Source organism: Falco naumanni, chromosome 5 (genome assembly GCF_017639655.2).
Source record: "Falco naumanni isolate bFalNau1 chromosome 5, bFalNau1.pat, whole genome shotgun sequence".
In the NCBI taxonomy this organism is placed as follows: Eukaryota; Metazoa; Chordata; class Aves; order Falconiformes; family Falconidae; genus Falco; species Falco naumanni.
Genome location: NC_054058.1, coordinates 23,487,964 through 23,511,973, shown reverse-complemented (window position 1 = coordinate 23,511,973; position 24,010 = coordinate 23,487,964). Strand labels below are relative to the sequence as shown.

At 41.0% G+C, this 24,010-nt stretch overlaps 1 protein-coding gene across 14 annotated transcripts in view; it reads left to right on the top strand.

Annotated features, from left to right (window-relative positions):
• Window positions 1–24,010, top strand: part of CACNA1C (calcium voltage-gated channel subunit alpha1 C) — a 441,725-nt gene that overhangs the window by 320,744 nt on the left and 96,971 nt on the right. For all 14 annotated transcript variants that reach the window (XM_040594360.1, XM_040594355.1, XM_040594352.1 and 11 more), the window contains 7 exons: window positions 1,330–1,420; window positions 10,901–10,927; window positions 13,006–13,166; window positions 13,969–14,194; window positions 20,185–20,392; window positions 21,191–21,311; window positions 23,245–23,359. In XM_040594360.1, the coding sequence (XP_040450294.1) occupies window positions 1,330–1,420; window positions 10,901–10,927; window positions 13,006–13,166; window positions 13,969–14,194; window positions 20,185–20,392; window positions 21,191–21,311; window positions 23,245–23,359 (949 nt within the window). The remainder of the gene's footprint in view (window positions 1–1,329; window positions 1,421–10,900; window positions 10,928–13,005; window positions 13,167–13,968; window positions 14,195–20,184; window positions 20,393–21,190; window positions 21,312–23,244; window positions 23,360–24,010) is intronic.

Genomic DNA, 24,010 nt, shown 5'->3' with positions numbered 1-24,010 from the left:
ATGGGATGTTCATTTTGAGGGACATTTCTGCCATGTTTTCAAAGCAGGAACCCTGGACCTCATTGGAAGAACCTTCTGATATCTTTCTAGCCTCTAGACCTGGTCCCATGGCACATTAAACATCTGCCCAATTGAAAGGCAGAACTTACTTATTCTACATTGCCTCCTTTTGTGTTAAGGACCTACAAATAGATGTGTTCTGAGTATTGAGTAACGTATACTTACAGGCTATTAGAAGGCTCTCCAACAGCTAATAGTGCATGTTTTCAAGTCTCATCTAAGATATATATCCAACTGCTAATACAGGTCATGTTCTGAAGTTCTACCAGGCATCTGAGAGATCTATTTATCTCCTGCATTGTTCAGTTTTAAGTATCATTTTTTCATTTGTTTTGTGTATTTGAAAAGGGGGGAGAAGGGAAGAGGACACATATGGGATCCTATCAGTTGTCCTAACCTATGTTGAATGAATTATTAGAGCTCATACAGGAGCTGGAAGCAACTGGTGGAATGGATATGGTGACTATTATTTTTTTTTTATGATCTGTAGAAGCAAATAAAATACTGAGGTTCGTTAACAGATGTGACAGGTCCTCACATCCAGGTGATATAGGTTCACATCTAAGGTTGCTTTCATTTTATGTTTATTCCATGATACTTTTGTAAAAGCCTAGGAGATACTGTCCAGTTCTTAGCTGGTGAGTGTCAACATTAAATCTCCACCATAGTCCATATTCATTCGATGCTTTGTGGGTTATATCCGAATGTCAGAGATTCAGAATTCTGCTCTTATCCCTATAGGTCTGGTTTATAGGGTTAGTATATGGCAGATGAGCCATCAGTATTATTTATGTAGTACTTGCTATCAGGGTAACAGAAGCCATTTCTCTGAATATGTGTCAATCTGGTACTTTGTATTCTAATCATTGTACAAAAGATTGGGGAGGGCACTGAGGATGTTGGGCTGGTGCAAATAAAAGGGCATTTTTAAAAAGTGTTCTATTGAATCTTGTTGGCTTTGCCAGGTTCTCTAAATTTCAATGCTACTCATTCATAAAATTTCCAGAAACTGACTCTTGAAAGAAAGAGAACAGCTGCTTCTTCCCTTTTCTTTAGCATTTGAGTAACCTGTGTATGTTCCTGAAGTCCACCTGCCCAACCTGGCCTGTGCAGGGAGGCACTAGACTTGCTCAGCAAATTGCTTAATCCTTAGGAACTGCAGCTGAAGGTCTTTTCATTAAGCCAGTACCTTCACTTATGTGATTCTTTAACAGATGTGCCAGGTTCTAATGGCCAACCCTCTCTTTTTCTTCCCTTTGACTCTTACAGTGAGCATGCCCACCAGTGAGACCGAGTCCGTGAACACAGACAACGTCCCTGGAGCAGATATTGAAGGCGAAAACTGCGGTGCTAGGCTAGCGTGAGTACATATACACAGATATATGAATGTAAGGGTTGGGTTTAGCTTGGTGGGTTAAAGCCAGGGCAAATGTCAGGCTTTTTAAGGGGAAGAAAACCCCACAGTGTGTGAAAGGAGAGGGTGCAGAAGATCTATTGATCCCAGTTCTTATCTTAATTGCAATGTAAACTCACTCTGGACATTAGTGGAGAGCCTCTGGGTTTATATAGATGTAAATAAAGCACAGAATGCCCTGGATAAGCAGATCTGGTTTTGCATAATAGTTAAAAGAACTGATGGATAACAGTGTTCTTATTTTAAAATTTTAAAATTCATCTTTGGAGGCAGATAATCAAATCCAGTATATGTAAACCAAAGAGTGGAAATGTCCGGTCTGTTTTAATTTCTCTAATTACACTGCCTTGTAATAGAAATACATGGATGATAACTCCCATCCTGTGGCCTGAATTACACCCTTCAAATGCTGAACACAATACTGTAGCGACAAAGAAACATATAAGTTAGGAGGCAGTAATGCTACTTTGAAATTGCACTGTTGTAGTTAATAGATATGCTCAAGAATGTGTGAGAGAGAACTTATGGAATACCATATTATATGGTATATTTTTTATTATCACAGAAAGCCAGAATAGGCAAGAGGAGTCCTTGCTTGCCTTTTGCATGATTTAAACACAAGTGGACTTTACGCTGTGGGAGAATATGTTAGTCCCTCCAAATTTCCTTGAAAAATCAGCTAAGCATATCAGTGCTATAGCTCATACCATGCTGGAGTATTTTGAGGCTCTGTCCTGTCCTTGGGCATACCTCAAGCCCTTCAGTGTTAGTCGAATGCTTATCACAAGTGCGTAAGAAATGCCCTGTTTTATCAGACCTGTGTTCGTGCTGGCTCCGTGTCCATGTCCTGACAGTGACAGAAGGGCAAGTGCGCAAGTCTGGCCATTTCCTACTTTCCAGTCCCCTTTTGCTGCTCCCAAATTCGTGATTATTGGATTAGAGATATTAGAGGGCACAGCACACTTCTACTTTTTGCCTTTACTGGCAATTTATGGACTTGTCATCCATGGATTTATCTGAGCCCACTAAGGCTGTTGGCTCTCACAGTCTCCTGTGGCAGCAAGCATCGGAAGTTCACTACCTGCTGTGGAGACAAGTACTTCCTTCTATCTGTTTTAAGCTGATCTACTACTACTTTCAGTCAACGTGCTCTTCTTCTAGTACTGTGAGATCTGGTGATCAACAATTCCACATTCAGTTTATCTATCAATTCCATGACTTTGTAAACCTTCATTTTATCTCACGCACACCCCCTCGGTCCTATTCTCTACAAACTGAAGAGGAGGAGATCTTATCCATATTATAAGATGGCTGGAGAAAGACTTTTTACAAGGACATGTACACTTTTTACATAGGACAAGGGGGAATGGCTTTAAACTGAAAGTAGCTTAGATATAAGGAGGACATTTTTTACTGTGAGGGTGGTGAGGCACTGGAACAGGTTGCCCAGAGAAGCTGTGGAAGCCACATCCCTGGAAGTGCTCAAGGCCAGGTTGGATGGGGCTCTGAGCAACCTGCTCTAGTGGAAGGTGTCCCTGCCATGGCGGGGGGGGGGGCGGGGGGGTTGAACTAGGTGATCTTTAAGGTCCCTTCCAAACCAAGCCATTCAATGATTCAATGATTTTACAATTGTGTAATATCTGGAATATGTTGTAAATTCAATCTGCTTTCCTGTGTCAGTCAGCAACTTACAAACCTTAGAAGAAATTATTTGTGATAGCTTTACTTCTCCTGCCTGCTGTTGCCTAACTGCTGAATCTTTTAGTTTAGATTATGAACTCTTTTCTGAAGGAACCAGGCTAGATCTATTCACAGTTCTGAGGCAGTTGTAGCCCTTCCTTTAGCACCCCACCAAGTTGCTTGTGCTTTTATCGCATTACAGAAAGCAGCAGCTGGATATGTGACCACTTCTTCCAGCTGGATCCAATTTGGAGAACTATCTTTGTTCTGCAGTTATGGTTCCCAACACAATGAGTCCCCTGGTGCTACACAGTGCCAACAACAATGGCAACTGTTACTATAAAGTTGCATATATTTTTAATATTACTGTTTGTATTCATTTATTGTCCTTGATCCCAAAGGATCCCAAAACACTTAAGGGATTGTTTTCACGGCATTCGAGTTCAGCCATCTTCAGGGTAAAATGTGACAGGTGTTTAAAAACAAGTGGCACAAGTGTATAAGGAGATGTATGAGGATGGCTTGTTTTGCACTGAAGCTGCATGGGGAATTTTGGCAAGCTGAACATAATCATCTTAGCTGGAATGTAGCCAGGAGAGCTGAAGTTAAACCCAACTCTAAACATAATCATGACTTAGAATGGAGTTTACTTCAAATAGCTCAACATGTGCTCACAGGAGAATGGCAGTAGTATGGTCTAGCTCTGCAATCATTATGCTCCTGACATTAGGAGAAGGGATGGCTATGTCCAACATCTTTGAGGGAATAAGACATAGGAAAATGATGGGGAAACAGGGCTTAATTTCTTCTTCCCATGTTGTAAATGTTAAAATAGGGCCGTAAGTTTCACTGGAGCAGGACCTGTAAGATTCAGGGAGATAAACAGTCTCCTTGCCATTTTCCACTTCATTTGAAAATGGGTGATGTATAGTAGAGGGACTGAAGTCTGTTATTGAGAAGGGTTTTTTACCCCTTACCCAAGGACAGTTAAAATCCTCAAGGCCTCACTCAGATTGCTTTTCATCTCTAAGAGATGGATAAGCTCTTTCATCCAGGAAAATTAATGGCTGTATCGTTGTATTTGAAATACTGGAGTGAGATACAAATTTTGCTAATGCTTCCTGCTTTTGTAAAATGTTTGTTTCAAACTTGTTTTTTTCTGAAGATTCCTTAGTTATGGGTAAATTCAGGTCTGCCTTTGATTCTGAGGCTTGGAATCCTTTCTGGTTTGTTTTCTTACCTGCATCACACATTCAGACAGAGAGAAAACAGTTTTTCTGGTTTCAAGAAGTATTAAGTCCTTCTCTTTCTGAGCCCTCATTTAACCCCCCCATAGGCCAATATTCCTGCTGGCACATAAAAAATGTAAGCAAGAATTTATTTGAATTAGTATCTTATTTTATTGAAAACTGATTAAGATAATCAGAATTTGGCCCAGTGTTCCAGAATAGAAGTAATTCATGTGTGAAGTCAGTTGAGCTTTTCAAGTTCCTCATCTAGTATTAGTGATTTTGAGTAAACATTAATAACTATACTTATGCCATCCTGATTTACTGTAGTTAAAGATTAGACCCAGACTTTTGAGCAGTCACCTGCCCTCTGGATTTTGGTTTTACAGTTGTAATGGCTAGAAAGGTTTTTTGCTCAGTTGTTGAGTTTTATCTATTGAAGATGAGTCTTCATTTTTACCAGCCTGCTAAAATCACCTGGTAGCCATGCGTCCACTTTGCCTTGCTATAAACGCTTTTTTTCCCAGAGGGCAGAGACTGCACTGAGCAAACTGCAACCAGACATGACTGAAGCAACAGGGAGATATCAAGTTAATGGTAATATATTTATTTATTTAGTGGCATCAGGCAGCTAGGGCATTTAACCACCCCTGCACCACCACCATGGTTAAATACTGAGCTTGCCATCAGAATGCACTCATGATAAAAGGAAAAAAGTACCCAGGAGACTGAAATAAAAAGTATTTTTATTGAAGATAACTTAGAATTACTGGCTGTTCTTTCTGTTCTTATAAAAAACTGTAGAGCTTTGAAAGGCTGGGTCTGTGAATGACAGAAAGATCTGCTTGAGAAACCAGGCTCAAGCATGCCTTTTGGAAAAGAAGATCTTCCCTGACAGCCTTTCTCAGCTCCACAGAGACATATGCTATGTGAGATGAGGAGTGTACCTCTCGAACACAAGCTATCTCCTAGTGATGAATTGTCTCAGAGAAGCTTTTATTTCTATAGTATACATACTATAGAAACTGCCTTCATCAGCTGTGCTGTCTGGAGAAATGCCAGTCTTCAAACCAGCAGAGGGAGTTTCAGGAGGAATCTAACATCTAATCTCTCTTCACTTATTGTGTAAATCCGGTTTCTTAGAACTAAAACAACAACAACAACAAAAACCTGATTCATATTCATTCCTTGTGTAATTCTACTGCTATCAGGAGAGCTGTGGCAGGGAGTAGTTCCCTTCCTAAAATGGGTGTTAGCTTTAGCATGCATCTGAATTTGAAAAAGGATTTTTGTAGGGTTCCAGGACACTGAAAAGCATCCCACAGCTTCCGCAGTATATCACCCCTGTCACGGTATTGCCTTGTACGGCACTGACATCTGCCCTGCAGTAGAAACACAACAGCTTGTATCCTCAAGGACAACATTTGGAAGTGGAACTAATCTTACTTCTGATGTGTCACAGTTTTAATAACCTGTTGCTTCTGGGTACAAAGAAGTGCGTTTCCTTTGCAGCAAGCATCAGTGGGATAAACCCAGAACTAGGAGCAATGGGGTTTTATTTACAGGATAGCCTTATACCCAGGACTTCCCAATTGCGAGTAGTTTCCCTGAGCCTCTGTGGTTACTGCTGTGCAGGACTTAGATTCTGAGGACAGGCAATTGCTCATAATCAGCAGTAATATGTTCTGTATGGGATGTCAGCATATATAATCTTCCAATACAACCAGAATGTTAATTTTCTAATACAACCATACAGATCTGGAGTGCCACAATAGAGCTTGCTTTGATACATATGTATTAGCTACAAAAAAAATAGACCTTTGTGGAAGCTAATGTTCCATAGAGCCTCATTAGAAAAGTGAAGCCCTTGAGCTCAAAGGGAAAGAGAGCTTAAAATTATCTGCTTTTGTTGAAACAATAAGCCACTTGGCATTTTCACCTTGGCCAGGATTTCCACACATTTGGGGGACAGTTCAATTGCTTTTCCACCAAAGAGGGTTAAAACAATAAAACAGGACAAACCAAAATGAACAACCTACACTGGCTTTCCAACTGAAAACAGTGTGTGTGTCCTGAAAACTATGAACAATGGAAGCTTTCCCTGGCAGCGGAACCATCAATGATTTTCCCTTGGTGCTTTTCTGGCTGGGAAAATAATTCCTATGCAGTTCTTGCAATAATCAGCATAGAGGCCAGTGGTAAAGGCAAAAGAGTCAGTTTGCTTGCAGGTTTGCTGTAGCTGCTGCTGGTTTGCACCTAATGAGAAGATAGCTTCCTTCTGTGAGGACCAAAGTCCCCATCACATCAGGAGCAGTGGTAAGAAAAATCTGCCAAAAGCTCTGAAATCGCTGCTGACTTCAGCAGGAAAATACGCAGGATCAACCCTTACTTGTCGGCCTCAGCTGCTGCTCTCCAATTTATTATGAGCAAGGTGCTTTTGATATTCACAGTCAGCTCTGTATGTGTCTAAAGGACAACAGCATGCCCTTGTGGAGGAGGAATTATCTTCTTTCTTCCGATTTTGTGACAGGCCTTGCCTGTGACTTGCCACAGAGAGCACAAGATTATTCACTAAATGCTGAAGTGCTGGCCTATTTTCCCAACCTGTAAGAAAGCCTGTTGAATATCAAACCAGATCAATTTTAAGCTAGACAGATCCAGTTTTCTTAAGGATGTTCTGTAGGTTTTTACTGCTGCTGGCCAACAACCGCCTCTCTCTTAAACCCAGCATCAATTCCGTGAGGTCGACAGGCTCTCCAGTGCTTCTGCAAGAAGGGCAAGAATGTAAAAAAAAAGAAGAGGCACCACGGTGTGGACTCCACTGAAATTCAGTGATTGCCTCAGCAGGAGGATCACAGTCCACATCAGAACACAAGTTCTTCAGGGCACATCATCTGTTCTGTTTTGCTGGAAGCTTTTAATTAATGGTTAGAAATGAGAAACGGTCATTGCATGTCCCTGTACATTTTCACAGTATTAACTGCATTGTACAGAGGATAGCAGGCAGAAGAACGGAGTCCCATTGCTTTGGTGTGAATCACAGAGGCATAGCTGAGGGTAGAATTAACCCTAACACTTCATTAAGCTTAGAGATTATCAGGTATGTAGCATGCATACCTCAGAATGTCATGTCACTGTATGCTCTTGTCCCAGTAATACCTGGGAAAAGGACCCTAAGGTGTGCATCTTCTCTTCAGGATGTCAGCATCCTAACTAGAAGCAATGAAATGGCAACAGGGATAGAGGGGAAAATGTGCCACTTGACCAGTAACTGCATGAATGCGGTATGTTGCACCAAAACAGAATCAATATCACACCTGTATGCTGTTCTTACAGTTCTAAATCTGTAAAATATGCACAGGGCAGCTCTTTGGATGTTCCTCAAAGTTGTGTATAACCTAGAAGCACAGTAAGTCAATTTCTGCATTACTGCTTTTCTGAGAGCTTTTACTAGTATCCAAGGGCTTTGTAAGTTATCACAAGGATAGTTGCCTATAGGTGGGATCATATACCGTAAAAGTAGCTGTGACCAGCATGCAAGATAATTTCACGGTTATGTTTAGTAATTTCTATACCCAGAAAACAACTGTAACATGGCCTTTGTGTCGTGCTTGGAGACTGACAAGTTTTCTCCAGAGTTGTTTGTTCAGTGTACAATTACACAAAGTCCTCAATCCCTGTTATACAAGAGTGTTATACATCCTTCAGAAGTGTATAGTTTCTCTTCTCTGGTGCCCACCATGATAAACAAAGACTTTATTTCCCAGAATGTGGCGTATCTCACTGCATTTGAATTGTGCCAATTATTCTGAGTTTATGTTGATAAAATCTTTAAACTTCACTGTCTTACCTGTATGTGGTACATAACCATGTAAGGTTAGAAGAGTTTTAGAGTAATTGAAAGATAGCTAGTCCAGCAGCAGAGGTCTGATTTTTGTGTTTGTCTTTCTAAAAGTTCATTTGAGTTACATGTTTCCTATGATAAAAACACTCAGTAGTGAGCTGAAATGTTTGGATAGGCTCCTATACCATGATTTTAAACAATAGTTTCTAAAGACATTCCAGACCTGGACACAAATGTGGACGCTATTTTTCCTCCAATGGCATAAAGTTTCCAGGGTACCAGGTGTGCAAAAGATCCATGTTTAAACTCAGCAGAGAATCTGGTCCACTCTGAACTCCTGGCAAGCACCAGTTTGGAGAGTGACAAAGAAGCTATGGCAAGGCCCCTAATCCAGGCTATTTGACAGCCCTTAGTGATGACATAAAAGATTTTTTTTATATGATATAGTTAACCCTGGTTCTGAAAGACAAAAGATAATTGATCATAAGGGTCATTGAAAAATGTGTTTCAGGTTCAGGCATAATGTTTCCAGAATCAGTTATTGTGCAGTTTGTGTTTCCAAAATTCCATTTCACTCTTGGATTCTGCTCTAAATATAAAGCTCTTCCTCCTTCCTTGTCCTGTTCTATATATATAGCACACCCACATGTGATAAAGCCTTCTGCCATAGCAGTAAGGCAAGGTGTGGGGTGGGGGGAGGCTGTAGCTAACCTGTGGGAGCACTGAATGCACTTGGCTGCTGCTCATAATGCTCCAAAGATATAATTATCATATGCATGATGAGTACTACACCTGCTGCGTCTCTTTTGCTTAAATAAATAAAAGATTCCTTAAATGCCACAGAGCTCCCTTACTGGGAAGCCATTAGCCGAAGAGGTCACCAGAGGACATCACATTCCCTGTCCTTCACCTTCCATCAGGCAGGTTCCCCATGACATGTCTTTTGGTCTCTTCCCTCCCACCGCCAGCCTCTTCCTGTGAAAGTCCTTGCCATCTCCTTTTCAGTGCCCAGCTTTCTCCTTCACTGTGATTTTTTCTTCTTTTTCTTTCCCCTGTCTTTGAGCCTTCTTTCCTGTTGCCTGTAAATCTGATCCATCACGGTTTGTAGGTAGCACTGATAAAGCAAGAGTTCTCAGTGAGGAGTTGGGATAGCTTTAACATTAAGGATGTGCTTTGTAGGTGCTTCACTCATCACCCTTGTTAAAGCTTACTTTGTCTCTGCAGAATAATTTAGCATGTTCTTTTCAGCCACTGCCAACAGTGCCAGCTCTTTACCAACAGAGTTCTTGCATGTGTCTTTAACCCCACTGCTGCCTAGTATGTGGCCTACACAAGCTGCCTGTGACACAGCAGGAATGATATATTAGTGCAAAGGCTTTTTTTTTTTTTTTTTTTGGCTTGAACCATCTGCTGGTGAAATGTTTCTTTCATTAAAATCTCTTCCACATAAGGAAACTGACCCATCGCTGATTACTTGTCAGTGACTGATGTCCTCAAATGGGGACATGACCATTTTTAAGACTGCTACAGCAAGTGGTGTTAGATGCTTTTGAGAATTGTTTTGTCCCCTACTAACAGTGAATCCATTTTTAAGCCAGCACAGTAAGACCTTTGCTGACTGTTGTCAACAATGGATCACTTTTGTATCATGGAGGGAACCTTAAGAAATGCTTCAACCCAGCAGGAGTATCTTCTTCGTAGTCACTCCCCAGATTCTCATTTCTTCTGTTATTGGTAGTGAATTTTGCCACTTCCTAAATCACATCTGACTGATGTCATTGCATCCACATACGTTTATTTCTCTCTGTGCACCATTATGTATATACCAAAAGACAGCCAAAGAATTCACAGGCCTTGTAAGATGATGTGTCAAGCAGAGCAAGGTAGTGGTTAGAGATTTGAGGTCTATCTCTAGCTTTCCCTGTGACTTCTCAGAAAAAGCTAATGAGCTTATTTAGATGAATAAATCCAAGTGTGTGGAATTAGATATTTAAACACATATATAGTGGGAACATGGCCAAATTTTCAGGAATACTTAATTCCCAAAATTTCATTGATAGCAACAGAATCTGTCATTGCTCAGACCCTTTTGAATTCAAACCAATTTGCATAGTTAACAAAGACAAGTGTTAGTTTCCAAGTTTGAAAATATCCACCATGAACTGTTTTTCCTTCAAATGCTGGAAAAAAAAGAAAGCATTATTTTCCCCATGGTTTCATAATGTGCTTATATATGTGACAGGTGATGTGTGAAAGCAACAAGTCTGTCTGTATAAAGTCATACATATTTTAATATAAGAAAAAAACCCCAAAACTAGTTACTAAAAGAAAAAAGAGTCATACTTAAAAGATAAATGTAACAGATGTAGAGTGCCCCTAGCATTAGGCCTGCCTTTTACCCAAGCGAAAAGCTAGCTCACTGATGTCTGTAGGTGGTAGAATCCCGTCATGGCATGACTCCTTCTTCATGACTTCTGCCAAAAACCAAGATTTGTATGTCAGGGAATTCTAGTCATGCCCAGTGCCTACACTGACTTGCAGGGGATTCAAGAGGAAAACTGCATGCATTAAAAAATTAATTGAGCTTAACTTTGTTTCTTTCTCTTGTTGTTATAAAAACCTGGGAGGTATGGGACAGCTTCAGAGACTTTAATGGCAATTCTTATCTTTCAGGCATCGGATCTCAAAATCAAAGTTTAGGTAAGTAAAACTGACTTTTACTTTTCCTCCTTTTCACTGGTTTTGTTCCTTACTTTATGAAGTGTTTTGCTCACGCATCTGTGGGACACAGTGGTGATTCTAGAAGATACTACCAAACTTGTCAGATTTTAGTCAGTCATCTCCTTTTCCTCAGTTTCTTACTGAAATAAGGCACAGAGACTACTAACAGTATTTGACTCAGAAGTACCTATCTGATTGCTACCTACATATCTCAAGTCATAAAATATAAAAGCAGAAGGGAAAAAAAGTTCAACCACATAATTATACTACATCCATCAACATCAACCCTGTCAGCTCAAGGTTCTCTTGCCTACATTTTATTGCACTACTCTGCTTTGCTTGATTGTAAATCTTTCAACTGATGAAGTTTGCATCTTATTTCTGAAATTCTCCCTTTCACCATGGGACATGAAGAGTTTTCATGGTGGTATTTGTTTTCCTGTTAACTTAAGGCTTTTGAAAATGTGAAGTAGTCCCCAGGTGGTCATCAGTGGGCTTCTGATGGAAAGGCTGGCTGAACTCATGGAACTTGGTAGTGGAGGTTCCAGTCCATTTCTGCCTCTACAGTAGGAGGCCAGCTGCCTTCATAACTTTGATTTCAAAGTCAATTTTATAAAAAACTAAATTAATTTTCAGAATAACTGAAACAAGTGAGAAACTCTGTTCTTTAGCTTACCTGAATAATGAACAGTAATGTAAATTCAGGAATTCACATATGCATACATACTGCCTATATGCATCCCTGTGCAGAGCTGCATACATGCTCACATTCCTACAATCTGTAGAATTATTTGTGTGTAGATGTAAGCACAAAAACCCACTCATATCATCACACGGTCATATGCATGCACATTTGTGCACAACTACACACAAAAGTGTATACGGGACTGCTAATGATTTCATGACAACACGTATGTCTAAGTCTTGTGCCCATTTTGAAAACTGGGAAGATCGTTTCTTGTCCCAAATCCACTGCAAAGCACACAACCCTTATTAAATGTTTGTGGGTGCTAGCATGGGTGCCTTTATAAATTGCATAGCTAAAACAGCTTGGATTTGATTACCTGTAAAAATGTTGTCACAAAACTCTTGGCCAATGTGGAATTTTCACACCACCTGGCTTTTGTTCATATAGGTGCTGAACCCTGACCTCAAGCATGGCCATAGTTTATCACTGGAAATAATACATAAGGGAAGACTAGCGAAGAAAAGTTCTTTCTTCCTGTAGTGTTGTGTATGCGCACACATACACACACACATATGTATAATATCTATATAAAACTATTAGATTTATTATACAGTGGCAAGTGTTGCCTGGAAACTGGTTGCTATGCAAGTTAAATTCTGAAGAGTAGGAGGTGTGTAATTAGCTTTAAATATCTTCTGTGGTTATTAATTACCCTCAGAAATCAATGACACAAGGGGATGCATTCAGGGAAAGCAAACTTTAAAAGGTCTGTTGATTAGCAAATGGTATCCTTAGTTCCAGGCATGAAGGTGAGACGCTGAGGTCCCCTAAGTTTTATTTTTCTGTTCAGAGCCCTTGTATGTATTGGGCTTACTCCTGAACATTGCTGAATGTCAGAAATGTTCCACAGATTTTATGTGACCTCACCTCTCCAAGGACTTATTCCAGAGGTCCATGGTATATTGCAAGTATCTTCTCATTGACTACCCTGAGGCTGGGCAAGGTCCCATTGCAGGCCACAAGCATTAAATACAAGAAGAATAATTATTTTTGTGGGAACTGGGCTGAAAAGCCTCTCAGGGTAGCTGCAATGGATGTCTTAATCAGATTAAGACATTGCTTGAAGCGGTTTATTTACCCCTAAATGTTGCAAATTGGCTTATGGCTAACTTTATTCCTCTAGCTAATGGACGGATGATCACAACTGTTAACTTGGATGAGAATGAGAGAACATTTCTCAGGGTGAACTTTAAAGTTATTTTCAGCCATTCTTGAACAATAATCAAGACTAGAGTCTCTCTTGACAGAGATTTGCAATAGCCTTAGGATCTCTATCTGAAAATATCTTCTCCTTTTCCAATTTTTCAAGTCGCTACTGGCGCCGATGGAATCGATTCTGCAGAAGAAAGTGCCGTGCCGCTGTCAAGTCCAATGTTTTCTACTGGTTGGTGATCTTCCTTGTGTTTCTCAACACCCTTACCATTGCCTCTGAGCACTACAACCAGCCAGACTGGCTCACGGAGGTCCAAGGTGAGAAGAGTCTGATGGTTCTGTTTATAGTGGTCAGTGTCAGAAAAGAGGCCTCAGGGAGGAGCTGATGCATTAAACCACACAATGTAAAAGGAGCGTACGCAGCTCCAAATAGTCCTCTCTCTGTGGAGGATCTTAGATAATACAACAAAATTTTTGCCTGCAATGGGAGGAGTTTCAGCAAAAACGCAACTTCCTTCTTTCCAGCCAAAGCAGTGTTCACTGGGTGTAGGTGAAATCAGGAGCTTATGCTGGATATATATTTGCAGCAACTGGATTTCTGGTATATGGATAGGCACTGGGAGCTATAGGTTCTCCAAGGTTTTCCCTGAAATGACATTTGTGATAAAGTCTAGTTACCGGGGAGGTGAGGAAGAGTGATTATTTTATAAAGTTCTTCTGTCTGCAGAACAGTTGAATCCTTACTGGAGGTGAGAGCAGCTGAAAGGCTTAATTAAGTAGCAGTAGGTAGCACAGCAGCTCTTCTATTCCCACTCTCATCTGCAGATGACAAGTGTGATGGGAGGTTGTGCACAAGAGGGCATGTCACTGCCACGGAGGTTATATGGTTGTGTAATACATCGCAGCTGTATGTGCAATACATAAGAATCACTGTAAGCGTCTTTGTAAAACATTTCTGTGAATGAGATGCCCACGCTTTTGAAGTCCATTCTTTGACCCAAGCTTATCTGAAGTTAACCTTTCAGACTGATCCCAGAAGGAATTTCTTACAGGCAAGGGCCTATGGTTAGCTGTGATGATCTTTTGACTAAGTTTAATTAATCTGTTTGTTTTTCATGAGACACTGCCAATAAGGTGCTGCTAGCTCTGTTCACGGCAGAGATGCTGCTGAAGATGTACAGCCTTGGTCTCCAGGCCTATTTTGTGTCCCTCTTCAACCGCTTTGACTGTTTCATTGTATGTGGAGGAATCCTGGAAACTATTCTGGTTGAGACAAAGATCATGTCACCACTGGGCATTTCGGTGTTGAGATGTGTTCGACTCCTAAGAATATTTAAAATCACAAGGTAGGTTTGTGCTTCTTTGGGAATGAAGGAGGGCTACTGCTCAATGCACAACATATATAGGTACAAGTCACTCACATTCCTGTTTTTTCACTTTTTCTACCACTAAGTGGGTAGTGAGAGTGCTAGGCTGGCAGTCCTCATCTTCTGACGTCTGTGGCAAGATGAGGAGGGCTCTGCAGGCTGGGTATCCCTGATGTGAGTGGTAAGGATTGGTGAGGAGTCCAGCTTAGGGGCCTGGAGACACTTGATACCATGCAGATTATTAAACTGAAATCTGGAAGGACAGTGTGAGCTGAGCGTGGGGTCTTACAGTTCCCTGCAAAAAACAGAGTGAAAATAAAACAGCAGATAGCCTTGTGACCTTTTCTGTTGCTTTATGGTAACAGAGAGGAGCCTGAAAGACTGCTTTGAGCCAAAACAACATTTGACTGAGGATCCCATGCCAGCTCCAGTAGATTCAACAGTGGCCTGTATGGGAGAGTGTCAACACCAGCTGCTACAGGCAAAGGACGTTGCCACTCTTCTTCTTCAAAGGAGTCCAGCATGAAGCAGCAGCTTTACAAAGAAACCAGCCTTTTCCATATTCCAGTCTCCCCTCTTTTTTCTTTTCCTTCTTTCTCCTCTCCCTCTGCGTAAAGGCACAGTAGTGTCTATTAGAAAGTCACTGCTTCTTGCAGTCAGGTACTTCCAAAACACCAGCCTGGTGGCAGGGGATGTTCAGCTTGTGGGGAGGTTGTAGGAGAGATCAGATCCCAACTTACTCATTTGGGAGTTTTTGAAACAAATCTATCCAAGTGCTCACACGAAGCAGCACAGGGCCTGCCTTTTCCCATGTGGGCACCAGTCAGCACCTTATAAAATGCTTGACTGAGATGATGGAAGTGTGCATTTTCTGCAAGTTCAGCTATGAAAATGTCCCTAGAATCACTATGAACTCCCCCAAAGGAAATTTATGACAAATTTGAGATAAAAAACACAGCGCATGACAAAAACAAGACCAAAACTGGAAGACAGTCAAGATGGCAGAGCTGAGAGGCATTAAAAAACAGCAGACTTGGACTTACACATCATACAAGATTTACCCTTAAAGCTTCTGAGCCTCAGCTCTCTGGCAGGGTGGATAGTTTTCAGGGTCAGATGTCAGAGACAGAAAATCAGTTTACACTCTCAGAGAGAGAGGCCAAAGCAAGCCTACAACTATTAAAAAAGAAAAAAATGGTGGTCTGTTTAGACTTGTGATCATAGAAAAGGGAAAATGTTCCAGCTACAAGAGTTTCCAGCAGGAGAGGCATCTTTGCCCTTTCAGAAATAGTGGGGATCTCTGGTCTGGTGACTGTTTTTCCTGGACTTTTGGGTCTGAAAGCTGTCATCACTGAGTCCCAGGCCTGGTTTCTGAGGAAACCAGTAGCTGTTTGAGGCATTGGGTAATCAGATACACCCAGGGCAACATACCAATAGCTATAAACGCATAAGTTTCAGCATAGCATCCTGGAGAGGTCATTGTTTTTACAAGACGTTTCTCCACTCCTACACAAAATATATAATCTAGCTAAGAGAATTCTCTAATAGAAAGGCAAATGCTGAGAGGATATCATTAATGCTTTAGGAAGCTTGAGCTACTGGAGTACTCAAATATTCCTAAAGCTTCTGGCAGACACGGAATGTTCAAACCAACCAGCAGCAGGACTAGTTATATTTACTTTCATTCTGCAGCAGAAGTAAAATACAATTTTGCATGGATGCAAATGTTACCTGGACTACATCTCCTGAAATTTGTAGATGGGTCTATGTATAAAGCACAGAGCTGAGGAATAACTCATAATGAATAATGTATTCATCTGATTTTACCTTCTTTCCTGTTCCTAAAATATTGGCAAGTAGGTGGCAGTAGTCTTAGATTTATCTGGTTTTTAATTACTCATAATTTTCTTCATGAGTTTTCCCCTCTGTGGGTGAAGTTCGCCCTCATAGGGAAGGCCCTAGCACAAGACTCCAAAGCACTGGTTTAGGCCCACTCATGTCTTACAGCAGGAGAGAATTAAAGCAAAACTTTTACCTCTGGTGTTCTCCAGTAAAATACAAATGTTTCCACTATTCACTGAGTTCTAAGTACAATGATGATTTATTGACAGCATTATCAATACTAGTGGAATACACCACCTGAGTGCAATGATAATACAGAAAAGGTACAGTCCTAGAAAGCTAGGAAGGGTAGGAGGGATGACAGTGGTGTCCTCGTGGTTTCAGCTGGGATAGAGTTGATTTTCTTCTTAGTGAATGGCACAGTGCTGTGGTTTATGTCAAATACATATATTCATGAAGAATACATGGGGGGATACAGTGGAGATGGAAATAGTGATAACCAAGGGCATTAAAAAGACACAAAGGAGGAAAATTACTCTGGTGAGATTATATCAGTAGGTAGCCTAATCTTTATATATTTGTATGGATTTTCCACAGTGAACACCAAGCACAAACAAAATCTGGGTGCATCAAGATGATACACTTTTAGGAAAAACACAAATACAGCCCCCTGATATAATAGAAACAAATAAAGACACCATCAGATTAACAATGCATCATTTTAGAAACCACATTTACAATTTCAAGAGCAAATGTTTCTTCCAAAATTATGCTCTTCAGAATCATTTAGTCTTGTATAAGAGACAAGCAGAAAATATAATCTGTTTGGTTTATTCTCTCTAATTTTTACAGGGCTGTGCAGAAACTCTCCCTTTGCTATGAGAAGACAAATTACTTTCTCTTTATAAATAGTCCTTTACTGCTTTATAAATCCCTGTATTTAGTCCTTTATACTTAAAAAATAAATCAATTTATTGGCAACAGCATACTGAAAGTTGATATTTTATGCCTAATCTGGCCACTAGATATGTCACTGTTCATAGGGAGGAAAGACAGGGCACCTTTTTTTTTTTTTTTGTACCTGCTTTCAAAGTGGTTTTATATTGGATGAACAGTGTGGGAACTTTCCTACAATGAGACTGCCAGCTGTTGCTACTGTTTTAAACTCTGCATCTGTGATTGCCAGTGTCATAAAGACATAGTGGAAGGCAATGGAGAGGGAAGAGAATAAAAGAACACATTACGTTCTAATCTAGTTCTGCAATTGATTTTTTTGTGAGATGTTGAATGAACCATTTAACTTCTCTGCATCATTCCTCCATTTTGAAACAGGGATCATAATCATGTCATACTCACTGGGGTTTTGCAGTGCCTCATTCACTGGCATCCTTAAGGGTCTGAGATCTGCAAGTAGGAGATGTTAAAAAGTACATTCATTTCCCTATAAGTCTGAGGCAGCAGCAGCACTTACTCTTGTACCTCCCATTGCATGCTGCTGCCTGGTTCAAAACCTCTGATTCCATGCAGCAGTGCCATGAGATTTATTGTAATTATTTTTATTTTGTAGTATATTAACCAAGGAGGATGAAGTAGCAAGAAACTTCTTCTTTGAGCTTCATTCCTGACTTAAAAGCCTTATGGAGTAACCCTAGATCTCACTTTGAGGGGGTGTTCGTGTTAGTTCTGTAACCGCCTAATGTGACAGATGGTAACCTTAGGTCAGGCTTCTAGGACACTAAGATAAGACAATTGTTATTTTCACATCCTAGTCAAGTGAAGCTTTCCTTATCCTCTCCTTTTTCCTTTTTCTCTTTTTTTTTCCCTCTGATTGGTTTGTTTACTTTTCTAATGGTGCTGTATTTCTAGCTAGCCCTCAGTACAAAGATAAAACAGCACTAATCTTATCACGAGGTCATCTCAGTTAATAGCTGTGAGTTTGATAGTTACATAAGAATCTGAATCTCAGGTATTGAGCCTTTTGTAAGAAATACAGAGCTAATAGAACTCTGTACTCTGAGATAGCAAGGCATTTAAGCTTAAAGTGAGTCACTGAGACTATTCAGATGTGTAACAGCTTTACTGTATGCCTTTTAAGGGTACTGCTAGAAAGACCTAGAAAATGTGTGTCCGGGCTGACACTGGAGGACTTGGTGAGATATTCTGGACCCCATCAACTTCTGATTTAAGGATGCTAAAGTCAGTCAAGTTTCATCAGAGATTAATTTTTCCCTTTTCCTATGTCACTTTCCCTTCCTTGCAAAGTGTGAAAGTATGTGAGCTGTAAGCATAAATGCAAATACAGTGAGCTGTTACATTGCACATTCAGTGCAGATATTTGGTGGCACTGAGCCCACAGCTTCCATGCCCTTACCTTTGCTCTGTAGTGTTCCATTGCTCATCTCCTTAATTGCGGTTAAACTTTAAAGCATTCTGGTTTTCTCTGAAGTGCTGAAGCTGGGCTGGAGGGAAAACATCACAGTTCTCTTTGAAGCTCAGTCCTTGGAGATGAACTACTTGCTGAACTCAGAGGACATGGCAGTGTCCCTCTGCAGATCAGATCGCTAACCTTCACAAAGTGATTGGGCTGCTCAAACATGCCTGTCTTCCATGGGACAAGAAAAGTCTTCTTTTTACACTGACACGTTAAAAATACTAATTTGACTGGGATTTTAAGAACCTTTGTCTCTAATGTCTACACTACTTTCAGAAAAAAATTGTATGTTGAAGGATCAGGCTTCCTTAGAGGAGCGAGAGCACTAGACATGTCTGCCATCCTTCTCAAGTGGAACTTTTGTATGAGGAGAATATGGCTAGAAATTCAGAGTCCTCTAAGGAAAGAAAGGTTCAGTGTTCGGGGCTTTGGGAGAAGGGAGTAGAGGACATTGGCCATAGTGGAGTCTCAAAGCATGGTGGTAGGCCACAAGAGATGGTACTAGAAGGAAGTCTTGGAGATCACAGGCAAACATTACTGGCTTGCAGACCTGTGAAAGCTGTTGAAGCTTGCTAGTAATGTGCATTCAAAATGAGGTGACTGGAAGATGACAGCTAATACTTCAGCCCAGTCTGAAAGCTCTGTCAGACTCAAAACTGCGTAAAAGAGAAATGGTCGTGACCAGCTAAGCAGTAGACTAGGAGTGGTTGAGCAGGTGCAAGACCAAAGTGGAAGATGCTTCATGGGTGATGTGGATTCTTTAGCAATTTTTTCTGAAGTCTTTCTCCGACACATGACTACTTTGCAAGGCTGGCAAAGAATGCAAGCAAACTGACACACTGCAGCAGAGCATGCTGCTGGCATCTCTTTGAATCCTAAAGAGGAAACACAAGAGCAAGAAGATCCTTTCTCTACATCATATATCAGTCTGATCTGGGCACAAGCCTGCATATGCTGGGAGAACAGGTCTTAGGTGTCCTTTCTCTTGGATGGATCCCTTCCAAAATGTTCTGCAGCCTGCTCGAGGAAGTATAGTGGGTTTGATACCCAAAAAAGCAGTGATGGTGTGCTCTTCCAAGAGCAAAGGAAACTCTGACCTTCATGGATGTAGCTCTGGAGTCTCTTTTAAGGTCCGTGTAAAAGGACCTTTAATATCTTTCTCATTCCTCTCAATCCCAGAAAGCTTAGCAACCTCTATCTGTGAGTGAGCCCAAGCACAGACTCACACACACCAGATTTTGGACAAGTTTGTATTTGCATCCAAACTGTTTCCCCATCTGCTCTTGTTAGTTATTACAGGCCATTCTCTGGAGTGAGATATTCTGGCTGCCATAACATCTGTGAGTGTTGTAATGAGGTTGGTTAGAATGTAACTCACTGAAGCAGCAAGAACTAATCACTGTATATTGATAGATTTGCAGAGCCTTAGATGGAGAGTGCTGCAATAATCTTCTGGGTGTGTGTACGGGGTGGGAGGTGGAGAGAATTGTGTATGTACACGTGTGGTAGTAAAATTACTCATTAGCTGCAGTAGGTCTCATTATCTTAGGGAAGCACATCAATGATTCAGTGTTTAACAGGGTGGTTGGAAATGCCTGCTTATACACAGAAGGCAGCCTGAACCGATATCCTGTACAGTCCATGAGTACCTGTCTTGGATTGAAGGAATTTTAACTGCTTCTATTTTCTTTCCCAGATACTGGAACTCCCTCAGTAACCTTGTGGCTTCGCTCCTGAATTCAGTCCGCTCCATTGCCTCCCTGTTGCTGCTTCTCTTCCTCTTCATTATCATCTTCTCTCTCCTGGGGATGCAGCTCTTTGGGGGCAAGTTTAATTTTGATGAGATGCAGACCAGGAGGAGTACATTCGACAACTTCCCTCAGTCACTCCTCACTGTGTTTCAGGTAAGGGCAAAAGTGGTCCCAGTGGGGCCAACACATTGTGTTCACATGGTGAGACAGAGAACAGGTCCTGCACCCTTCCCCTGCAACCTGACAGTCCCTGAGACTAGACATCAGGCTAAGAGCTCCAGGAGCAAGGTGCCATGCTGTGCTGCCAGCACAGGGGTAATTCCTCCCAAAGTGGGGAACCAGAGCTGAAGCCCGTGTGTAGCAAGGCCACCAGGACTTAGCAGGGTCTAGCAAGGGAATGGCCATTGCCATGTCCTAGGGCAGTGCCTGCATGACAAAGCCCAACTCTGCAGCTGTCCTCCCCTGTCCCACAGCACTGGGGAACAAATATCTGCAGTTTTGAGAGTAATTAACCAAGAGCGTCAGGATGATGATTTCACATGCAAGGTGAAGGGAAGCGGCAGGGAGGGCTGGGCTGAGGGCTGTCTTCAGTGCTATAGGTTGTGCAGCCTGTCTGAAACAACAGGCACATGGCAGGGAGATGCCTGGGAGAGGTGGGGAGACTTGAACAGGGCTGTCTGGGAGAGCCATTTGGCTTCAGGCATCATCTTCAAGGGGACATCTGGGATTTTTTTTACACTTTGAGAACAGTCTCTCTTTGCATTTTCCTTGTTCTTTTTTTGGTTTGTTTTTTTTGTTTTTTGTTTTCTAGATGGACACAGCCAGAGTCTCCAATCTTCCTGGGGGAGGGGGTTTTCTTTAGGATCAAATATATCTTTATGTTTATGGGGTTTTCAAATTCTTTGTGTGGTCTAACGCTGTATCCCTTATTGGTGGGAATGTGTCATTTAGATCCTGACTGGGGAGGACTGGAATTCGGTGATGTATGATGGGATCATGGCTTATGGCGGCCCCTCTTTTCCAGGAATGTTGGTCTGTATTTACTTCATCATCCTCTTCATCTGTGGAAACTGTATCCTTTGATGCTACCCTTTTCTTCAAGTGGGGCTGAATCTAAAGCCACCCTTCACTACTTTATATCAGAAAATAATTAATTTCATACCTTACATTTTTACCTTTTCCCTAGGTTTGAATTTTGACTTTGCACTGCCAAAAGTTAAACAAGTTTGTTTAATTTTAGCTAGTGCTAAGGCACATAAACAGTTGTAAGAGCCAGCTATGTGCCAGTTCTGCATGCTAGCTTTTATTTAGTATCTTTACATGTTTAGTGTTTTTATTTTTCATTCCTCTTAATTCTCTCATAGGTTTTTCTTTCCTACCTTCTCCAGAAACTAATCTCTGTGTGTACCTACTGTACTTACTGCATATTTTTGCTTTAATTGCCTTTTCAGTAATATATTCCATGCGCTTTCATCTAATCCTTATGTGGAATAAAAATATGTATAATCTACAATATGGTATATACAAATGCTGTAATAGAGGTAACATATGTTTGACATAATTGATTTATGTGAGATCATATATTAATTCATGTATAAACTAACAGGAACCATGTTCCATTTCAGTTACTGCAATCTGTGTGTTCTTCAAACAGAAAATCGTGTGGTCTGTCATATTCCAGCCTGTGCTGGTATTAAGTAACTTCAGTTCTCTCTGGCTTCAAGGTGAAGTGAGGGCACTGTACATATCCTAGGAGGTCCAAAGCACACTGCACGATTAGTCTATGAGTGTCTTTTCACAGTAATTTGAATATAACATAGAGCTTTTGTTCTATTCCATATCTCAGTTTGCTCCAAATTTGTTCATGTTTAGTTTCTGCTTCTTTAGTGGCCCTCCTGTGTCAGAGGTGACATTTTGTTTTATAAAGGTTCTTCTATAAAGCCACATTGTAGTCTCAGCCTGGATCTTCCGGCCTTTCCTCGTAATTCAGATCTCTCAAACCCTGTTATTTGACATTTCAGTTGACCTGCATGCCTTCACTTCAAAGTGAGATGGTGCAATTCCACTTATCTGAAGGTCAAGGTAGGCAGTCTGCCTGACAGCTTAAAAAAGCTACAATTTGGACCTCCTTGTGAACTACAGAGGAAAATGTGAGCCAGCTCTACGTGCTGGCTGACTTCGGAGCCATTAGACCTTGGAGCCCAGGGAGTGGGGTGGCTGTTTTTCCAGACTAAGCCTTGAACTGGGGTTTACTTAAAAGTTATCATGGTGTAATAAACCCACTCTCAAGAAATTTATAAAAGAAGCTGATGTTCAGATTTGTAACACGAGATCCAGCAAGACAAGAAAAGAATTGTAATTCCTTGCCCTTCAGCTACCTGGGCATGACTGGCCATGCACGGACTCTCTGCTAGGAGATGGCAGAGTTGTCAGCTCAACTCTTCAATGCCCAGACTAAACGAATTTCTTTCTGGTTGCCTCAGAAATGCTAATGAGAGTGCTATACTTGCTGTCCATAAAATCCACACATGTCTGTGGGAATACCTGTCATGAGGTTGTTCAACTCAAGTACATAGGCCAAAACTGGAAATCCCTGGTGCCTTATGGTATGAGGCTCTTGAATATGAGTGTTTAATAAAAGTGCCTGAAGCTGTCAAAGATGCAAAACTTTCAGCACTCCCTTTATCTTCCGGGGGATTTGTTGCACAAAGTGAGACTCTTTTGGGAAATCAGAAACTAAAATCTAAGTCTGGACTTCGGTGTCTTTTATCGGTCATTCTGTTGTGAAATTCTGGAAATGGTACACAGTATGTTAGCCATTTAGATGGAAGGTGTAGGTTTGTGCATGCTGGATATGCACATCCTGAACATCTGTGTGCGATGGAAGTTTGGAAAATCCAAGAGATCTGATGACAGGTTGCTAAAAATTTTCAATTAAGAAACCTTTGGTATAATGTTGTTGTGCAGTTTTCAAAGCCTGTTTTCTTTAAGTAGCACACAAACAGATATCTTACTGAATGTATTTTTGGCCATTGCTGTGGACAACCTTGCTGATGCTGAGAGTTTAACATCTGCACAGAAAGAGGAAGAAGAAGAAAAAGAAAGGAAGAAGCTAGCTAGGTAAATCCATTTGCATACACCTATCTCAACTCATGCAGGCATTCCTGTGAGTGTAATTACATGCATTATGCACATACATATGTGCAAGTATGTGTGTATATGTAATATATGTGTATAACTTCTCTGTGGGTGTGTATAGATTATATATGTGATTAATGTAATTATATATAGAATTATGTATGTATACATTTTTATGTAAAACAATTCAAACTAAAGGACAGAAGGTGTCATGAGCTGGGAGTGCCCACAGCTGCAATGTCATGAGCAGGGAAAAGGAGATCTGAATGACTGATCAGCTTTCAGGGCATCAGCAGAGGATGAGTGTGGAATGCTGTCAATGTTACAATCCCATTTGAACCTCCCTGTTACCTTCTGGTTGCTTTGGACCTCAAGGCGTGTTTTCAGACTGTTGTTCCCTCGACAAGATTCAGCAGCTTCCTTCTCTTTTGATGCCACATGCTGTTCTCTTGCCAGTTTTTTTAGTGTTTCTGCAGACTCTTGGGAGGCACAAGCTGGATGTAGAGCTTCTTTGTCATTCCCAGCTGCCAACAGCAGAGAAGCCTCTTCTTACTGGTTATTTCTATTCACTGTCTTCAAAGCTACTTGAAGAGGATCTCTTGTGCAAATCTTTCTGCTTCGTGCTGCATGCTA